Source organism: Lissotriton helveticus, chromosome 8 (genome assembly GCF_964261635.1).
Source record: "Lissotriton helveticus chromosome 8, aLisHel1.1, whole genome shotgun sequence".
Classification (NCBI taxonomy): Eukaryota; Metazoa; Chordata; class Amphibia; order Caudata; family Salamandridae; genus Lissotriton; species Lissotriton helveticus.
In genome coordinates this window covers 1452371168-1452390533 of record NC_136069.1, presented here as the reverse complement: position 1 = coordinate 1452390533, position 19366 = coordinate 1452371168, and the positions used below count along the sequence as shown (strand labels likewise).

At 44.9% G+C, this 19366-nt stretch overlaps 1 protein-coding gene across 2 annotated transcripts in view; it reads right to left on the bottom strand.

Annotated features, from left to right (window-relative positions):
• Positions 1 to 19366, bottom strand: part of USP16 (ubiquitin specific peptidase 16) — a 385832-nt gene that overhangs the window by 252586 nt on the left and 113880 nt on the right. For both annotated transcript variants that reach the window (XM_078658388.1, XM_078658387.1), the window contains exon 8: positions 16292 to 16425. In XM_078658388.1, coding sequence (XP_078514514.1) covers positions 16292 to 16425 — 134 coding nt within the window. The remainder of the gene's footprint in view (positions 1 to 16291; positions 16426 to 19366) is intronic.

The following is a 19366-nucleotide window of genomic DNA, read 5'->3' as shown; positions in this document are numbered from 1 at the left end:
TTTCCGCGATGCCGACGTGAAGCTTGCAAGTTCCGGAGCGCGCACCGTGACCTACGCGTTAATGAAGCCGCGCCTCTCCTCAGGGTAAGCCGCGCCTCCTCCAACTCTAGGGCCGGGCTTCACCATAATCTAGGTCGCGCCTCCTCAGACGACGAGGCCGCGCCCCTCAACCTACGGAGCACACGCTACGCTTAACATTGAATGTTTCCTAATACACGGCGCCTTCCTTTCACCTTACTTTCCAGTGGATTTTTTTGCAGTTTGACAAAAGACTTCCTTACACAGTCTATTCACACGACGACTTTCACCACTTGGAAGGCATTTGCAGTATGATATTGAATATGCTACTTACCAGTATGCATCTGTTCTTGGCATGTAGGGCTGCTAACATTCATATCTTAGCATTAGATCGCCGCCTAGTGTTGGGTCCGGATGATCGCACATTGTTGTCCTGGAAGAGTCTTTGAAGTATCCTGAGATAGGTGGCTCCTCCCCTGGACTACAGTGCGCATGGGCATCGGCTCCATCCCCAGATTGTTTTTCGCCATTGTGGCAGAAGATGGAGTGAAAAGTGTAAAGGATGTCCATGCTAATGATTGAATACAGTAGTATATCTGCAGCTGCGACAGGCACCGGGGAGGAGGGTGGGCGATATGAATGTTAGCAGCCCTACATGCCAAGAACAGATGCATACTGGTAAGTAGCATATTCAGTTCGAGGCATGTGGGCTGCTAAATTCATATCTTAGCATAGAATACATAGCAGTCCCTCCATTAGCGGCGGTTGCCCGTGCCAGCTGCAGAAACCTGAAAAAGTGTCTTGAGAACAGCCTGTCCTACAGCAGCCTGCTGCTTGGAATGCACTTCAACACAGTAGTGTTTTGTAAAGGTATGTGGTGTAACCCACGTGGCTGCTCTGCAAATGTCCTCTAAAGGAATGTTCCCTAGGAAAGCCATGGATGCCCCAAATTTGCGTGTGGAGTGCGCCCTTGGGGGTATTGTCAAAGTGCGCTTGGCCTTTTGATAACAGATTTGGATGCACTTAACAATCCACCTGGCTATTCCTGCTTTGGAAATAGGGTTGCCTTTGTGTTGTGGTGAGAAGGCAACAAAAAGTTGTTTTGTTTTCCTAAAGTGTTGTGTCCTGTCTATGTAGTACATCAACGCCCTCCGTACGTCTAACGTATGGAGCATTCTTTCCGCCACCGTTTGTGGGTTTTGGAAGAATGCCGGCAAGTCAATAGTTTGGTTGAGATGAAACTGTGACACCACCTTCGGAAGGAATTTGGGGTTAGTACGTAGCACTACTCTATTTGGATGAATTTGAATGAATGAATGGCTCTTGGATCGTGAGCGCTTGTAGCTCACTAACACGCCTCAGTGACGTAATAGCAATTAGGAAAGCCACTTTCCACGTCAGGAACTGGAGTTCACACAAGTGCAGTGGCTCAAATGGTGGTCCCATCAGTCTGGTAAGGACCACATTGAGGTTCCACACCGGAGCTGGCGGTGTTCTTGGGGGAATGACTCGTTTCAGACCTTCAAGGAAAGCTTTAATGGCAGGCACCCTGAAGACAGAGAGGTGCTGCCTATTCTGAAGATAAGCCGCGATGGCGGATAGATGTATCCGAATAGAAGTGAACGCTAGATTGCACTTGTATAGATGTAGCAGATAGCAAATGATGCTAGGGATAGATGCATCTAGCGGGTTGATGTCATTGGCTGTACAGTAAATGACAAAACGCTTCCATTTTGCAGCATAGCATGCTCTGGTAGTTGGCTTCCTCGCCTCCTTTATGATGTTCATGCATTCTGGAGGTAGGTTAAGGTATCCAAACTCTAGGACTTCAGGAGCCAGATCGCCAGGTTGAGCTGTTGCGGATCTGGATGCTGAATTTCTCCATGGTTCTGCGTCAAAAGTCTGGGCGTGAGGCGCAGTCTTTGATGCGGCACCACTGAGAGTTCGAGGAACGTGGTGTACCATGCTTGGCGCGCCCACGTTGGAGCAACCAGGATGAGAGTCATCGCGTGCTGCCTTAGCTTTCTTGCCACCAGCGGTATCAGAGGGGCTGGCGGAAAAGCGTACGCAAATTTGCCTGACCAGTTCATCCATATCGCATTCCCCTGCGACTGTGGGTGAGGGAACCTGGCGGCAAAGTGTTGGCATTTTGCGTTTTCTTTTGTTGCAAACAGGTCTATCTCCGGATGACCCCACTGCTGGAAGTACGGGTGGAGGACAGATGGGTGTAACTCCCACTCGTGCATTTGATGGCTGTATCTGCTGAGCAGATCCGCCATCTGATTGTCCTTGCCCAGGAGGTGTTCTGCCATGAGGAAGATGTTCCTCTGAATGGCCCACCGCCACATGCCCTGAGCCAGATGAGACAGCTGTGGCGAGTGGGTGCCCCCCTGCTTTTGAATGTAGTACATCGCGGTCATGTTGTCCGTCCGGACTAACACTACCTTGTTGCACAGATGTACAATGAAGGACTTGAGCGCCATGAAGATTGCCATCAGTTCCAGATAGTTGATGTGCATCTTCTGTTGCTGCGTCGTCCATAGTCCCTGCACTGTGTAAGTGAGCAGATGAGCTCCCCATCCCTGGAGAGATGCGTCCGTTGTCAGGATAATCTGTGGCACTGGCTCCTGGAACAGTCGGCCCTTGCAAAGGTTGTGTGGAGTCCACCAATGCAGAGAGTTGTATGCCCGACTGGTAACCAACACTAGGTCTGTTAATTGTCCTTGAGCCTGTGTCCACTGATTTGCTAAGCACTCCTGGAGCGGGCGCATATGTAACCGTGCGTGAGGGACTATGAAGATGCAGGAGGCCATCATGCCTATCAACTGCATGAACACTCTCGCTGGAAGTGAGTGTTGTGGTCTGAACTTCTGGATCAGAGACTGTATGCTGTCTATCCTGACTTGGTTTGGTTGAGCCATGGCCGTCAGGGTATTGATTGTCGCACCTAGAAATTGCCGGACATGTGCCGGCTGAAGATGCGACTTTGGGTAGTTCAACGAGAAACCTAGATCGTGAAGGAGGTGAATGGTAGTCGACATGTCCGCAGCGCACTGTTGTTCCGACTTGGCTTGAACGAGCCAGTCGTCCAGGTAGGGGTAGACATGGATGTTCTGCCTCCTGAGGTGCGCTGCTACTGTCGCCAGACACTTGGTAAACACTCTTGGGGCTGTGGTCACTCCGAAGGGTAGGACCTTGAACTGATAATGCCTGCCTTGGATAGTGAACCTGAGGTATTTTCTGTGGGACGGGTGTAGTGGTATGTGGAAATAAGCATCCTTGAGGTCCAAGGTTGCTAAGAAGTCCCCTTGGTTTAACAAGGGAAGAATCTGTTGCAGTGTGAGCATATGGAAATGTTCTGACAGTATATACAGGTTGAGGGGACGTAGATCTAGAATGGGTCTGAGAGATCCGTCCTTCTTTGGAATAAGGAAGTACAGGGAATATACCCCTGTGCCTTCCTCCTCTACTGGCACTAGCTCGATTGCGCCTTTTTGCAGCATTACCACTACTTCCTGCTGCAATAAGTGCAAGTGCTCTGCGGACATAGGCCGTTGCCTTGGTGGAATGTTGGGTGGAGTGGATTTTAACTCTAGACAATAACCGTACTGTACAAGTTGACGCACCCACCTGTCTGTGGTGATGTTTCTCCAGACTGGCAGGAACTGCTGTAGTCTCCCCCCGACAGGTGTCAAGTGGTCGGGGGGCAGTGACAGAGAGTCACTGTTTGCTTGGGGCAGAGGAGCGGGAGTTGTTGTTCCCTCTGCCGCGTCCTCTGGTGCTGTTTCCACGGTAACCCCCCTTGTTCTGTTTGGGGTACGAGGATTGTGCTCCACCTCTAGAGAATTGTGATTGTTGACCCATCTGTCCTCTGGTGACTCCACGTGCACCTGAGCGACGAAAATTATTGCCCCGAAACTGTTGTGATTGTAGGGCCCCCATAGACTTAGCAGTTTCGGTGTTTTTTTTTTATCTTTTCAAGGGTGGTGTCAACATCTGGACCAAACAGTCTATCAGGATTGACTGGCTGATTAAGTATGGTTGTTTGTATGTCAGGTTTAAACCCCGATATGCGGAGCCACGCCTGTCGTCTCAGCATGACGCTAGTGTTAATGGCCCTAGCTGCTGTGTCTGCGGCATCAAGTGCACACTTTATGGCTGCGTTGGAGATCAGTTTTCCCTCTTCTATAAGCAGTTTGGTGCCCTCTTGAAACTGCGAAGGCAGGTGTTCTAAAACCCGCTCTAGGGTGTCGTAATGCGCCCTATCATAGCGTGCCAAGAGCGCCTGTGTATTTGCAATACGCCAAAAGTTGGCAGCCGGTGCAGCCACTCTTTTGCCTCCTGCCTCTAGCACTTTGGACTCCTTATCCGGGGGAGGAGCTTCACCCGTTGTTTGGGAGTTGGCCCTTTTGCGGGCATTTGCGACCACCAGGGAGTCAAGCGGCAACTGTCCCCGAATGTATGCAGGGTCTGCAGGTGCTGGTCTGTACTTTTTTTCGATACGTGGATTGACCACTCTCGCTCTGGTAGGTTCTTTAAAGATGTCCGCAGCATGTTTGAGGACCCCTTTGAGCATAGGCAGTGTCTTTACTGTCCTTTCAGAGACTGAAAAAGTGTCAAATAGAAAGTCTTCTTCTACTGGGTCAGCATGCATGTCCACATCATGATTAGCAGCTGCCCTTTCAATGAGTGCATGAAAACCTGCAGAATCTTCAGTTGGGGATGCACGTGCACTGAAAGGCTGTGTGTCAGGCTGTGGGTCTTGCCCCACATCCTGGGTGCCTTGGTCACCAATGTCATCATATGAATCCGGCTGTGCATCTGGTTCATTGATGGGGAAAGTGTATTGGTCATCTTCATGATATCCCTCACCCTCAGATTGTTCTGGGGAAGGAGTTGGGCTCCTTCTTGGAGGAGGCTGGATATGTTCCATGAGGCCTGAAGCGTCCTGAGGAAGCCTTTTCTTCTTCAGGGGGATGACATAGGAGTCCACTGGCTGTGAAGTGATCCTCCTCTTGTAAAGGGTCAATTTGCCCGTGTCTGCGTCGATAAAACGCTCAGAATCCTCTTCTGAGTCGAGTACTCGACTTGAAAGTGCCCCTGCCGTTGAAGAATCCGACTTCTTTGGCGTCGATTTTGTTGAAAAGGCCTTCGGCGCCTCTTTCGGCGGCAGAAGGAAGAGAAGCTTTCCCGCAGGCTTCGCCGGAATGTCCATCGGCTTCTGTGGCGATGGCATCGGAGCCGACGTAGCAGAGGCCTTCTCCCTTATTCTCTGAAGTGAAGAGGCGATGGGGGACGCGTCACTTACAGCGGCCTTTGGCGCCGACGAGGAGGTCTTGACCTTGCCCTCGGATCCGACGTCCTGATGGCCCTTCTGAGTCTTGGCCGATGATGCCGCAGCCGCCGACCCAGAGTCCTTGGACCGATGCGCAGATGTGCCAGCCTTCGATCCGTGTGACTTTGTCGGCTCCGTCTCAACCACGCGTCCGACTAACGAAGTCCCAGTCGGAACCGGAGCCGTGTCGCTGGCCTTGGCGGGCTTTGCTGGCGTCGCAGTGGTTGACCCGTGCCGACCACCCTTCTTAGAGGACCCCTCCTCTGGCGCCGATTTCGACACTGTGGAATCTACAGATTTCTTCGACTACTGTGGACCGGAGGCCGACGGAGTCGATGAAGCAGCGGGTGTAGTTGTTTTTGGTGGCACGGCCGCCATTTTAGGTGTGCTCGAATCCATAAGTTTCGGTTTCGATTTTGGGTCGGCCATTTTAGGTGTAGTCGAAACCGTAGGTTTCAGTTTCGGTTTCGATACGGCCTGCACAGCAAGTATGTCCGTGGCCGGGCCTGTTGGCGGGGCCGTGGCTTGCGGTACGGGGTCTTGGGTAAGGCCGATAGGCGATCCCGTGACCCGATCTCGATCTTCGTAACCTTCGGGGCATAGCTCGTCCCCTGAGCTATCTTCCGCGGCCCCATAAACCTCTTCGACGTCCCCTACCTCGTCGACGTATTCAAGGCCTTGACCCGCGACTCCGTCGCCGTCTTCCGGATCTGCCTCGACCTCCGTCTCGGGCGGGGAGATTTGAAGATGATGGCTCTGGTCCTCCTCTTCTTGGTCGCCGAAGATGTTTTCTGGATCCGGGGCCGCTTGTCTGGCCTCAAGGCGCACCGCGCGCCGAAGCTTGAGTGTCTTCTTTGACCTGAATTTTGCACAGGCCCTGCAGTTGTCCTCGTTATGGTCTGGTGAAAGGCATTTGTTACAGACCGGGTGGACGTCGATATGTGGGTATTTGGACCCACAGAGCGGACAGTACTTAAACGGACTCCGCTCCATGCTGAAAAGTTGCGGTCGTGTAGCGATGAGAAAGGCCTCGATGTCCGAAGAGTGAAACAACTCCGCTGATTCCGACTCAAAGAGACGGAAGAACTCGAGACCGTGCGCAAACAATACCGACGCTATGAAAAGAAGGCCTTTTGGCCTTAAAAAGTTAGTTTTTCTCGGTTCCGACAGAGAGACGTCGAGACCGCATCCGAACCCAATGGCGGAAAAAAACAATCTGGGGATGGAGCCGATGCCCATGCGCACTGTAGTCCAGGGGAGGAGCCACCTATCTCAGGATACTTCAAAGACTCTTCCAGGACAACAATGTGCGATCATCCGGACCCAACACTAGGCGGCGATCTAATGCTAAGATATGAATTTAGCAGCCCACATGCCTCGAACACTGTTTTTCTGGCCTGCCTATAATACAATTTTGGATTCTTCCCTGCACTATATGTTCCTTAGTGTGTTGCTGACAAACATACGATACACTGTTATGCTCATGTGGTTTTAAATGTCATAGGCAGTCTCCTCAGTCATGTTCCCATTTTTCATATTTTAGCCTGCTCTTTCATTATGCTTTCAAGATCTTTAAGGCTTTTATTCATAGTCATTGCTTCCTGTACCACTGCTTCAGGCTCATGTTCTTTTGTGAGGTATTTCTGAGTGAATAATATTTCTGCACTCTCCTATGATACCTTCTTATTTGAGAAGCGCTTTGTCTTCAAATTCAGTGTGCCCTTTCTCAATGTGTTCAACTGCTTTATCACCGTTACATTCCTTATATATTGCTATGCCCACCTACGCTGCTTACATGTTTTATTTCTGAGGTAACTTTGTCATTCATTGTATGTTGTTCATATTGATTATTTACTGAATACACGCATTTTACTGCCTCCTTGTTATTTGAAACAAGGGGTGGTGATGGACAGAGTCTCTGAATTAAGCAGAGTACTCTCACCCAGTCAAGAGATCAGGGCTACATCCAACACCGTTTTTTAGCTCATTGCACCATCCCAGTTTCAGAACCTGGCTGTATGCAAATTAGTCTGTCCCTGGCCCAGTGCATCATGGGAACAGGGCAGACCAGACTACAAAAGCCAATTCTTACACTGGGAAGGAAACAAGCTTCCGGGGACCGGTTTCTGCCATTTCAGGCGTCTTCGGCCCAGCTTGCTTGAATCCTGATGGTGCAATGAGCAAGGGACTCACATCTGAGTATACCCTTCCACGCTTAGGGTGGACAAAGCCAGAAACCGGTCCCCGGTAGCTTGTCTCCTTTCTGGTGAAGAATTGGCTTGGTAGTTTGGTCTGCCCTGTTCCCATGATGCACTGGGCCAGGGACAGACTAATTTGCATATAGCCAGGTTCTGAGCTGGGATGGGGCAGTGAGATAAATAACGGTGATGGATCAAGCCCTGATCTTTGGACTGGGTAAGAGTGGTCTGCTTAATTCAGACACTCTGTTCATCACCACCCCCTTTTCTGTATCGTTTATGGCCACTATAGGTGTGGCAGGGTATACTCAGACATGAGTCCCTTTCTCACTGCTCCATCAGGATTCAAGCAAGCCGGGCCGAAGAGGCTGAAATGCCAGAAACCGGTCCCCGGTAGCTTGTCTCCTTTCTGGTGAAGAATTGGCTTGGTAGTTTGGTCTGCCCTGTTCCCATGATGCACTGGGCCAGGGACAGACTAATTTGCATATAGCCAGGTTCTGAGCTGGGATGGGGCAGTGAGATAAATAACGGTGATGGATCAAGCCCTGATCTTTGGACTGGGTAAGAGTGGTCTGCTTAATTCAGACACTCTGTTCATCACCACCCCCTTTTCTGTATCCTTGTTATTTGAGGTATCCCTGGTCTCATCATTGCCTCATATTCCTATATTCCCTCTATTCGCTACTGTAGACAGCCACTTCAACGGTGTTCAGGAATGTCTAATAATAGGAATGGTGGCCGGGGGCCTAAACATACACTCTTCACTGAAGTGGTTAAACAACCCTCTACTTCGATAGTCAAAGGCAATGGTTCTGCGTCACCTCCTTCATTGCAGGGTGCATCATCTCAGAGCGACAACTCGTTATCTGCAACTATGGACCGCATCTTACGGGAACTCTCTGGGGTTAACCGACGGCTGGAGGGTCTAGATATTGCCACGTGTTCATTGACTGCAGAAACTAAGTCTATTAGGGCAGAACTCGCTACTTTTCACACAAGGATTGACGTCATTGACTCTAAACTTTCATGGAGGGCCGGCTGGATTCTGTTCAGGGTTCGGATCAGGGCCTATTGTTTCTACACAGCAAGATCATCGATTTGGAAGATCGCAGTCATAGAGACAACATCCGTTTTTTTGGTTTTCCAGAAAATATTGAACAGCAAGATATGAGGTCCTTTCTTTGTGATGCTCTTCCTACTCTAACTGGTATTTCTTTTACTCCTCCTCTTGAGTTCCAACGTGCTCATAGACTGGGTCCACCACGTTCTGGGCCTTCTGCAAGGCCCAGACCAATTATTGCTGGTTTTCTTCGGCATGAGCAAACCAGACAGATTTTATTAATGGCCCGTACGCATGGACCCTTTCTGTTTCAGGGCCATACCATTCATGTGGCTGCAGACTTCTCTAAAGAAACGAATGAAAGGCGAAAAGCGTTTCTTTCCATGCGGCCACAATTACGTTAACTGGACATCAAGTATGGATTATTTGAGCCTGCACGCTTTCGAATGACCAGGTATGGAGAGTCCAAAGACTTCTATGATCCTACACTTTTACAGCAGTTTCTCGACGATATCAAGTCCGATGATATGGACACTCAGTCCTCTTCGCATACCCAGTCTTCTCAGTCCAAGTCCTCATCTACCAATTTACCAACGTCTCATTTGTATTCCTCCCTTGATTCTAGACAACGCGGAAGAGACCCCACTTGTCTGCCTCGCTCTCAAAATGACAGGGAATCGGCTCTACAGTCTGTCTCCTCTCTTACTAGCACGCAGCAAAGAGACAAATCTAGATCGCCTCTGAAGACGTCTCATTTGTATTCCTCCCTTGATTCTAGAAAACGTGGAAGAGACCCCACTTGTCTGCCTCGCTCTCAAAATGACAGGGAATCGGCTCTACAGTCTGTCTCCTCTCTTACTAGCACGCAGCAAAGAGACAAATCTAGATCGCCTCTGAAGACGCCTTCTGATGCTGATTGAAGGCCTATAGCACTGTTTGTTGTTCATTGTATTGTTGCTGCCTGCTTCACCCACTGCGACTTTAATGCATGATATAATAAGGTTCCTTATACTTCGTATTCTTATATGTTCCTCAATGCTTTACTGATATTCTCTACTCGCTACTAATATGTGATTTTAAGTTCTGAAGTTCTTTCATCACTTTTCAGTTTTGCTTATTATGTATTGTAAGGTTCTTATCTTTCCCACATTTTTTACCTGTTCTGCTTTTGGATAGAGTCTATATATTTTATTGTTCTCCCTGCTTAGAGTGTCTCTCGTCATTTTTCTTTTATTTCTTTCCTATCGTATGACTTTTTGGTTTCTCCCCCTCTTCTTTTACCTCCTATCGCTCTACCTCCTTTAATGTGATAATGGTGGTTTGGTTTCCCCTTGTACGTCTTCTTTCTTTCGCTTTTCCCTCATTCTATTTTTCACACTCTCTTATGTTTTTTCTTTAGTCCTTTTCTTATTTTGATTTTCTTGTCTTGGTTCAATTTTATTGTCACGTTTTCCTTTTATGGTGTGACCATTTTGATTCTCTGTCCCGTCTTGACACCTATATTTCCTTGTTCTTATATGTTTATACACTGGATATTTACCATCCTCACAGTATTTTTATGATTGTAGATTTCTCTCCAAGTTGTTCCCTCTCCTATGGCGGTTCCTCTTCCAATGCAATTTCTTTTTCTCTATGATGTTGTGCTTGCTACTACACTTGTCATTCTTTCTTTCCTTTATTACACATTCCGCTTTGGATGTTCTTATATATATTTTAACATAGGTTCTGATATTTTCTTCTGCCCCAATTTTCATGCACTATCATTTACACTTTCTGTTTCCTTTCCACCCTTCCTTATATTGGGCGTGGACTTCTCTTCTTCTCATTTACCTTTCATATTTATTTCACACTGTCTTTCATACCTCTTCTATTATATACTGTGTTTCCTTTTCCTTCATCCTCCTTGCTTTCACTACCCCCCCTTTTTTTTTGGTTCCTCTATCATACTTCTACCAATTCTTTCTCCTTTACTGATTTTGATACGGTGTATTGCTGTATTCTTCTTACATTTTTTCTCTTTTATATCTTGTCTTCCTTTTGCTTCATCCTTATTGCTTTTCTTTACTGTCCTCATGTTCTTATTATGTAATATTTAGGTTGATGGGGGGGGGGGGGGGGGTTTGATCTCTTGGTTGCTTTTCTCATTATATTTCGTGACAGTCTCTTGTAAGAGACGAAGAGGAGTTGATTCCGCTTTTGATGATGTTATTTTGATGTTATTTTGTGCTATTGTGCCTTTTAGATCTTCTGTTACCATTTTTCCTCTAGATCCCCACTCTTCTTTGCTCGAAGGGGGTCCGGTCTCCCTGGGCGTTGCTCTAAGTGCGCCCAGAACCGCAGTTGACAGTTCAGGTTGCTTTTCTTTTCTACTTATCTTATCAATTTTTCTTTTTCCTTTTCTTTTTCCTTCTTTCCTTCTTCATTTCCCATAATTATTTTTTCTACCTTCAATTTTTCTTTGGGTTTGGTTTCCCAGAGTAGCATTTCTATTCTTTACTGCCTCTGCTTCTCCTCACTTCTTGTTCACTCACTCCTATTATCATGCCGTCTACTCATCCGTTGTCTGTGATTTCTTGGAATGTTCATGGCCTCACCCATTACATCAAACGTAAGAAAGTTATTTCCTATTTACATTCTAAGCATGTGGACGTTGCTCTCTTGCAGGAGACTCATTTGGACGATATTGAGTCTAGTAAATTCAGCAGGGACTGGGTTGGTAAAGTTATACATAGTTCAGTCTCTAAACCGGATCCCACCAATCCTAACCCTATTCGCAAATGCGGAGTAGCCATCCTTTTTCGTAAGTCACTTCCTTTCACAATTCTAAAATCATGGTCTGATCCGGATGGTCGGTATGTATTTGTTAAATTGAAGCTCGGCAATTCCTTCATTTGTTTGGGCTCTGTGTACGCTCCGCTAGGCTCCAAAAAGCAATTTTTTCTTCGGCTTAATCGTCTTCTTACAGCAATAAATGCCTCTCAGTTTCTCATTGGTGGTGATTGGAATCTGGCACTGGATCCTGCCCTTGATAGAACAGGTTGCATTGACACTATCAACGCTTCGGACAGAGCTATCTTCTGTGATATTCTTGCTGACACTGGTCTTGTTGACCACTGGAGACTAAGTCACCCGCAGGATAAAGAGTACACTTTTTTCTCTTCTTCTCACGGTACGTTTTCCCGCCTTGACTATTTTCTTCTTTCGCAACATTCAGTCCGATTGGTTACTGATTCCAAGATTTTAGAAGTAGCTATATCTCATCATTCCCCTGTTCTTTTATCTCTCGATTTGGGTTTTATGAGTCCGGGACGCAAATCATGGCGCTTGAATATCAACTAATATAAAACACCAGCGGGTAAACTTCTTTTGCAGTCCCACTTACGTGATTATCTTCTCAAGAACGAAGATTCAGTTTCCTCTAAAAGAATGATCTGGGCAGCTGCTAAGGCAACCATCAGAGGTCTACTTATGCGGGACGCTGCTCTTTATAATAAACAGAATGCTACTAAACAACTTGATCTGGAAAGGCATATCCGCCGACTCTCTCAACTATATATTTCGACACCAACTCTCCAAAACCGTAAGTTATTGGAACAGGCACGCATGTCCCTCAATACTCTTTTTACTTCTAAGGCGGAATATGCTTTACAAAAGATGAAAGGTCGTCATTATGAACAGGGGGAGAAGGCTGGTCGGTTATTGGCTGCGCAGCTGCGTCAAAGAGAGGCCTCTATGGCGATTCCAGCAATTAAATAAAGTAGTGGTGATATCCTTACTCGGCCACAAGAGATAGTTGAGGAATTTGCCTCATTTTATAGATCTCTCTACTCCCCAAGCACTCAGGTAGATAACTTAGCGATGTCTAAATTTTTAGATAACGTACAGCTTCCACGACTCTCCGATGAGGGCAGGGCTCTACGAGGGGCCTATCACGTTGGATGAAATTGCCTCTGCTGTATCTGCCTTACCGTACCATAAAGCTCCAGGGGATGATGGATTTCCTCCTGAATTTTTTTAATGGACTGGTCAAAGCATAATTGATCTACTCCATGATGCCTTTGGGGAAGCCGTGGAGGACTCTTCTCTTGGTTCTATCTCTAACAAAGCCATCATAGCGGTTCTACCCAAACCTGGCAAGGATCCTCTATTGTGTGGTAGTTATCGTCCTATATCTCTTTTAAATTCTGATGTTAAGATTCTTGCTAGCATTCTTGCATCACGACTCCGCAAGGTTCTACCTTCTTTAATCCATAATTCCCAAGTAGGTTTTGTTCCCGGTCGTTCCTCTCGAAATCACTTGCGTACTCTCTCACATGCCCTATGGTCAGCTAAGCATCTTACCGATGATGCCCTACTTCTTTCTTTGGATGCTGAAAAAGCATTTGACCGCATCGAATGGGAATACCTTTTTACCGTCATGCAAAGATTTGGGTTAGGCGATCAGTTCATAGCTAAAGACGACTCCTTTATGATAGCCCATCTGCTCAAGTTAACTGTGGTGGTTTTCTCTCTACTCCATTTCCTATCCGGTGGGGTACCCGTCAAGGTTGTCCACTCTCCCCTCTTCTTTTCCTTTTGGCTATGGAACCTCTGGCTGCTGCAATTCGTCAGTCGGCTGATGTGGTGGGCATCCCTCTTCCAATTGGTCATTCCCAAATCTACTTATATGCGGATGATATTCTACTCACACTTACTAATCTTCCCCGCGCTCTCCCTGCTCTCCTCCATATCATTGATGATTTTTCTTCTGTCTCTGGCTATAAGATCAATTGGGATAAGAGCGAAGCCTTACCTATGTCCATTGGTACTACAAAGGATGCAATCTCTGGTTTTCCATTCCATTGGCAACCTTCTCGGCTTAAATACATAGGGATACTCCTCAATAGGGGTTTGAATAATGTTGTCACGGACAATTTAACTCCTTTAATTGCGCAAATGCAAAGAGACTTCGATAAATGGAAGGCCCTAGGTTTATCCCTTTGGGGACGGGTTCAGGCGATTAAGATGGTCACCCTTCCACACTTTCTCTATGTTCTGGGTATGCTCCCTTTGACCATTCCTCTGGCTACTCTTCGGTCCATTGATTCAAAAATGTAACTTTTTATATGGGGTACAGCTAAACCGCGTCTCACCCTCGCCAAATTAAAATCCCATCAATTGCACGGTGGTTTAGGTCTTCCCTCTATCGAGCATTACTCCCTTGCTCTTCATCTTTCTTTCTTTTTACCTAAGTCTAAAGACATCCCCCAATGGGTTCCACTTGAACGCCACTTATTAGCTTCTGGTCCTGGTTTGTCCCTTTTATATGGCAAGGGTTTCAGTTCTATTGACCCCAAGAATCCTATATTATCTGCTATGTATAAGTCTTGGCAAAGAAGTCATCGTATCCTTAAATCTAACTCGCTGCTTCATTTTAATGCTCCTATATGGTCTAACTCGGCTATGAGGTCGTACTGTGTCCTGGCCTTTGTGGCGGGAGGCTGGTATTCATTCCCTGGAACAGCTGTTTCATGGTGACAATTTTAAATCCTTTCCCCAACTTAGTGAGGAATTTCATCTACCGCCCTCACAATCCTGTACATATTCCCATCTTCAACAAGCTATCGCCAAACATCTGGGTTCCCCACCAGAGCTGTTGCCCACTTCTCCTATCCTATCCTATCTGCATTTATGGGGAACTTTTAAGGGTGTCACCTCTGGTCTCTATAAGGCTTTCTTACATCCTCTATTTTCGCAACCCCTTTCGAAAGCTCTTCAATTGAAATGGCAATCACGCCTTTCTGTGACATGCTCAGATGCTCAATGGGATCTCATCTTGGAAGGATTGCATAAGGGTGTTCGAGAAGCTCGCCTTAAATTCTGTATTTTTTAAATTCTCCATGAATGGCACTGGTCCCCGGTCAAATTACATCGTGCTAAGTTACTCTCTCATTCTTTGTGCTGGAGATGTTCTGCCTCAGGTTGAGATATAACACACATTATTTGTGAGTGCTCTCATACTAGATCATTTTGGCTTTTGTATGAAAGACCCTGGCTTCTTCTATGTCATTGCCCTTGCCCTTTACCTCTGCTAATATAATATTACATGACTTTCGTGGCCTTCCAAAGTTTACTAAACACAGACTCGTCTCCTTCATACTGCTCTGGCCACGGCAAAAATGTGTATCTTGCGTCATTGGAAGTCTTATTCGTCTCCTTCTCAGGAGGAATGGTTGGTGGCAATGGTACAAACAGCTTCTTACGAACGTATAATCTATAATTTGCAGGATCAAGCTTCCATTTTTCTTCAGATTTGGTCCCCATTTCTGGAAACCACAGTGGATGATGACTATGTCTCTACTTCTTTCCCTTCTGCGGCTGTACTTCCTTCTTAATTCCACCTTCTTCGCCCCATGCTCATTTTCTCTTCTTTCTCTCTCCTACGCTTCTTCTTACTCTTCTTGCTTCCATTTCCTTTCACAATTAGTTTTGTTACTCTGGGGTTCCTTCTCTTTCTTTTTCCTTTTCTTCTTCCCCTTTTATCTTTCTTTTCTTTCTTTTTTATCCCTATTTTTGCCCTATACATTCTAGAGGATTTGTTGTTTTATGCCTCATTTGTTATATTTTATGAATCATTTCCTCATTTATGCCATGTTTCATTTTTTCCTCTGTATATGTATTTGCATTTGTGCATTATCAAAATGTTCTAATAAAAAATTTCAACACAAAAAAGAAACATATTCTACTAAAGTGTATATTCAGCAAAATACAGAACATAACAGAACTGAAAGTAAATAGGGTGTAGGTTTAGAATGTAGGACTATGTTTAGTTATAGGATTATGTTTGAAGGATTGGTTTAGAGTTAGGAGTAGGATTGGCAATTTAATTGGAATAGCTTTGAGTGGTTTTACAACACAAAGTTCTTTCTGTGTCATAAAATGGTTGTAATGACAAAGAACCACATTTTAATACTGCTCCTCTAAATAAAACAGAAGCTCCACTGTACGGAAATACACAGCAATATCAGTTAGACAGTTCATTGGACATAAATCTCTAATTAGGGAACCAACCACCAGTTTTATGGTTGGATTATCTATTTGATGACAAATTATAACTATCACTTAGATGAGTTTGCTCTATAGAGATTGCTTCATCTGAAGGATTTCTCATTGCATGACCCTATTTGTACCTCTTTTAATTTTATATTAGGGACAGTATCGTATTAAAAATATAAATGTATTTACTGCAATAAATGTGAAATTGACCCATGTAGCACCAAATATGTATCCAAATGTATTGAACAGTAAAGTTTACACATTAGACTTTGCCGAGCTACTTACTTCAAGTTTGTTATCTTGATTTTTTTTTTTTTTAATTGACATGGATAAATAAAGACAAATTCTGATACAGACTTTACATTATATGGCTAATATGTTCTAACTTTTTCAGATTATAAACAAATTGAAATGAGTGTCTGCAGACTGTTGTTATTCACAAGTTAGGTAATGTTTTTTACGATAAATCAGATAACTAAAGTTATCAGTCAGGAGAAAATAATCTGGCGTCAGAAAGATGTTTACTCAAGCAATATGTAGATGTGCTACTGGGTGTGACGTTTAAAAATAATCCTATGGTTATAAAGTCCATATCTCAAAGTGTCCCTTTATTGATTCATCACATTGTCATGAACAGATACTCACTTTTTACAGACTTGAGAGAAGAGTTCTTTAGGTGTGACAGTTCCATTTTTTGTCTCCACTACATCAGTGAGAAACTGACACATCGATGATGTGAGAGACCCTGGCAGCTGCTCCACTTTAATCATCAAAGGTTCCTGCAAAGAGAGTTATTATTTTTCTTTCAATACCAACTAACTTTCATAAAATGGACACAAACATTTTACATCGACCTCATTCATCACCACCTCAAGTACCATTAACAAATACCCACTGCAAACATTACTAAGACAATATCCCTTATGTCGTTTCACGTCTCATAATTAGGAATGGGAGAAATGAAGAGTTCTATGTCAGCACATTGTAGAAACAGTCCACCAATATGAGTCATTATTTTGGGAGTTTGCAATCAGCGAAATAGTGGCCAATAGTAGGCTGAATTCCCGCTGCAGGATTCTAGGAGTCTTGTTGCATAGCCCACCTGGCTTAAGAAAAAGCAGACCAGGAAGGAGCTGGTCAATCAGAATGGTCTGAGAACACTGGAACCAATTCTGATTGCACAAAAGGGAGGCAATCGTTCAAATGGGCGGAACCCGCTGGAAGAGACCATCGGGGAGGAAAATGGTGAAGAACTGTAATGGGTCACTGGCTTGATTGGAACACTTAAGCTAAATATTATTTGGTTTGCTGGTCATAACTGTAGTTATATTAAACATCTGCTGTATGACTAAGTTTACTAAACAGAGTTGAAAAAGAAAAAAAAGGCTGGCAATCGTAACTGATGATAAAAACCACTGTTTAAGCTGTTGATTGGTCTCAACTAATTTTTAGACCCATATTAATTTCGACAGAATGCATCATCACGGACCAATTTGCCATCCACTGAGGCTCAGTCAGCCTGAACAAGGGGTGCTTTCCCACAGAGTATATTTCTACTGCAATTGAGCAAAAATCAAGTTTACAAGAGAAAAAGGAGATTTTCCCATACCCACATTCTGGGGGGATACTAGGGCCACATGCAACCTAAATATTACTCTGCATCTTTTCCTTGATGATTTCACTCACTAGAACACAAACACAGGGAGCTATCAAAGCATGTTAGAAGAACAGATGTAGGCAACAGCTGTGCCACCAGCACAGTTTTAAGACCGGGCCCAAAGAGTGCTTGCAAATTGCCCTCCCACTTGTAAACTTCAAACGTTATTCATATTCCATCATGATGAAAGGACAACAGTATAAATAGTATTTCTCTAGGACACGAAAAAAGATCCTTGATCGCCCTTAGAACAAAAATTTTGAAATGTATTGATAAAAAACTTTTCTAGGCATGCCAGCTACTGCAGTAGTTGAGACAGGGCTTTTTCTATTGATATGTGCATGTCACATACAAGTCAGGCATAATTACATGATGGACATGGCCGCAGTAATCATTTAGAGTTAGTATATGAATGGCTTATGGTCTAGAAAACTAATATTTTGAATTATAATAGCTAAGAGTATGTGGAATCTCCATATTATCTTATAAACAGGCTGACTGTGGCACAACACAAATAACAGCAATACAGCAATACAGCAAAGAGGAAATCGTCCATTCTGATTTTCAGAAAGCTACGTGAAGTAAGCAAGACTTCAAGGTCGTGAAGCGAGCATGGATCTAATGTAGAGGGTAGCATGTTTTGATACAATGCTCACCTTTCGGATAGGACTCTAAATGAGGCACTGTTCGTGCAGTGATGAAGCTATGTGAAGCTGCATTGTGACTCCCTCTCAAACTTCTCATATAGAATCGTTGGGCAGAAAGGTAAAACGAGACCTCAGAATTGGAGAGGGGAAGACAAAGACTGGTTGTTTGGGGAGAATGCCGGACAGCTGATATCAGACTGCAGCCCTGAAAGCTTTTCAAGGTATGCAAGGATAATACACGGTTTGGCATAAAGTAACGAGGAGGGATCTAATCTTTCACCACTGATGATAACATAGATATAAAGATTAGTGTAATTTTTACAGATAGAAGGGATGTGTGATATAAGATGCTTTGGGTTTTCTAATATTCTTCTTGTTTTATATTATGGCTGCTCAGCTAGTAACAGTTTTTACTACATTTGTGGGCTGATTATACCTAATAAATAACCAATCGCTCTAAACACCAATTGCTATAAGCGACTACTGCTTTCAGGGACTCGGAGTCAGAGATCACACAAATACAAATAACCGCTGCAGATAAGAGTATCTCTGGCAAGGTGGCCTGACTCATAACACTCTTGATCTAGATGAGTCTAACATGTTCTAGAGAAGAGTGAGACACCTTGTGGGGCAAAGGAAATCGTTCCAGGCGTGCGCCTGGCTTACAGGCAAAAGGGATCCACAACACCATAAGGCATAATCACATGGAAACAGGCAACAGACCTATTCCAGATTGGAGAGTGTCAGTTCTTGCACTATTGGCCAATCCAGTGGGTAGCACAGAGAGTATGGGATACAAAAGAAGAGGCACGGAGGAGCTCGGCTACACTGAGATTAATACTGCAAACAGATGGGAGAACAGGAATGGTAACCTGCACATTATCAGCAGTACAAACAGACACCAGAATACCACCAACTACAGGCAAGACATACATACATGGGAAGCAGACTGTAACACAACCTACCAAGATACACAATGGCAGGACGCACTCATTCTTATTAGTGAGGAGTCAAATGATAGTCATTTTCGGTTCATATAATTTACACATACATTACACCTGCTATGCTTCACAGGCTAGACAGCACAAGTTCGCCACAATGTCCCATATGTGAACAGGTAGAAGTGACATGTCATCAAGTTCATGGTCTTGTTCTAGACTCCAAGGTTACTGGGAGCATGTGACACATATGTACAAAGACAGGTTACAAATAGCAATGCAGTGTTGCCCTCGGATGTTCTTGTTACGCATTGGGGCTTTCAGTACAAAGCATTCAACAAGGAAAACTTTAATACTTTTACGCTACTGCTAGTCAGGAGAAGACTGGCATTACATTGGTTGAGTCCTACGACGCTGGTGATCAGTGGATGGTTAAAAGACGTAGTAGAATGGTGTGCGGCCAAAGGAGCTAGAATGA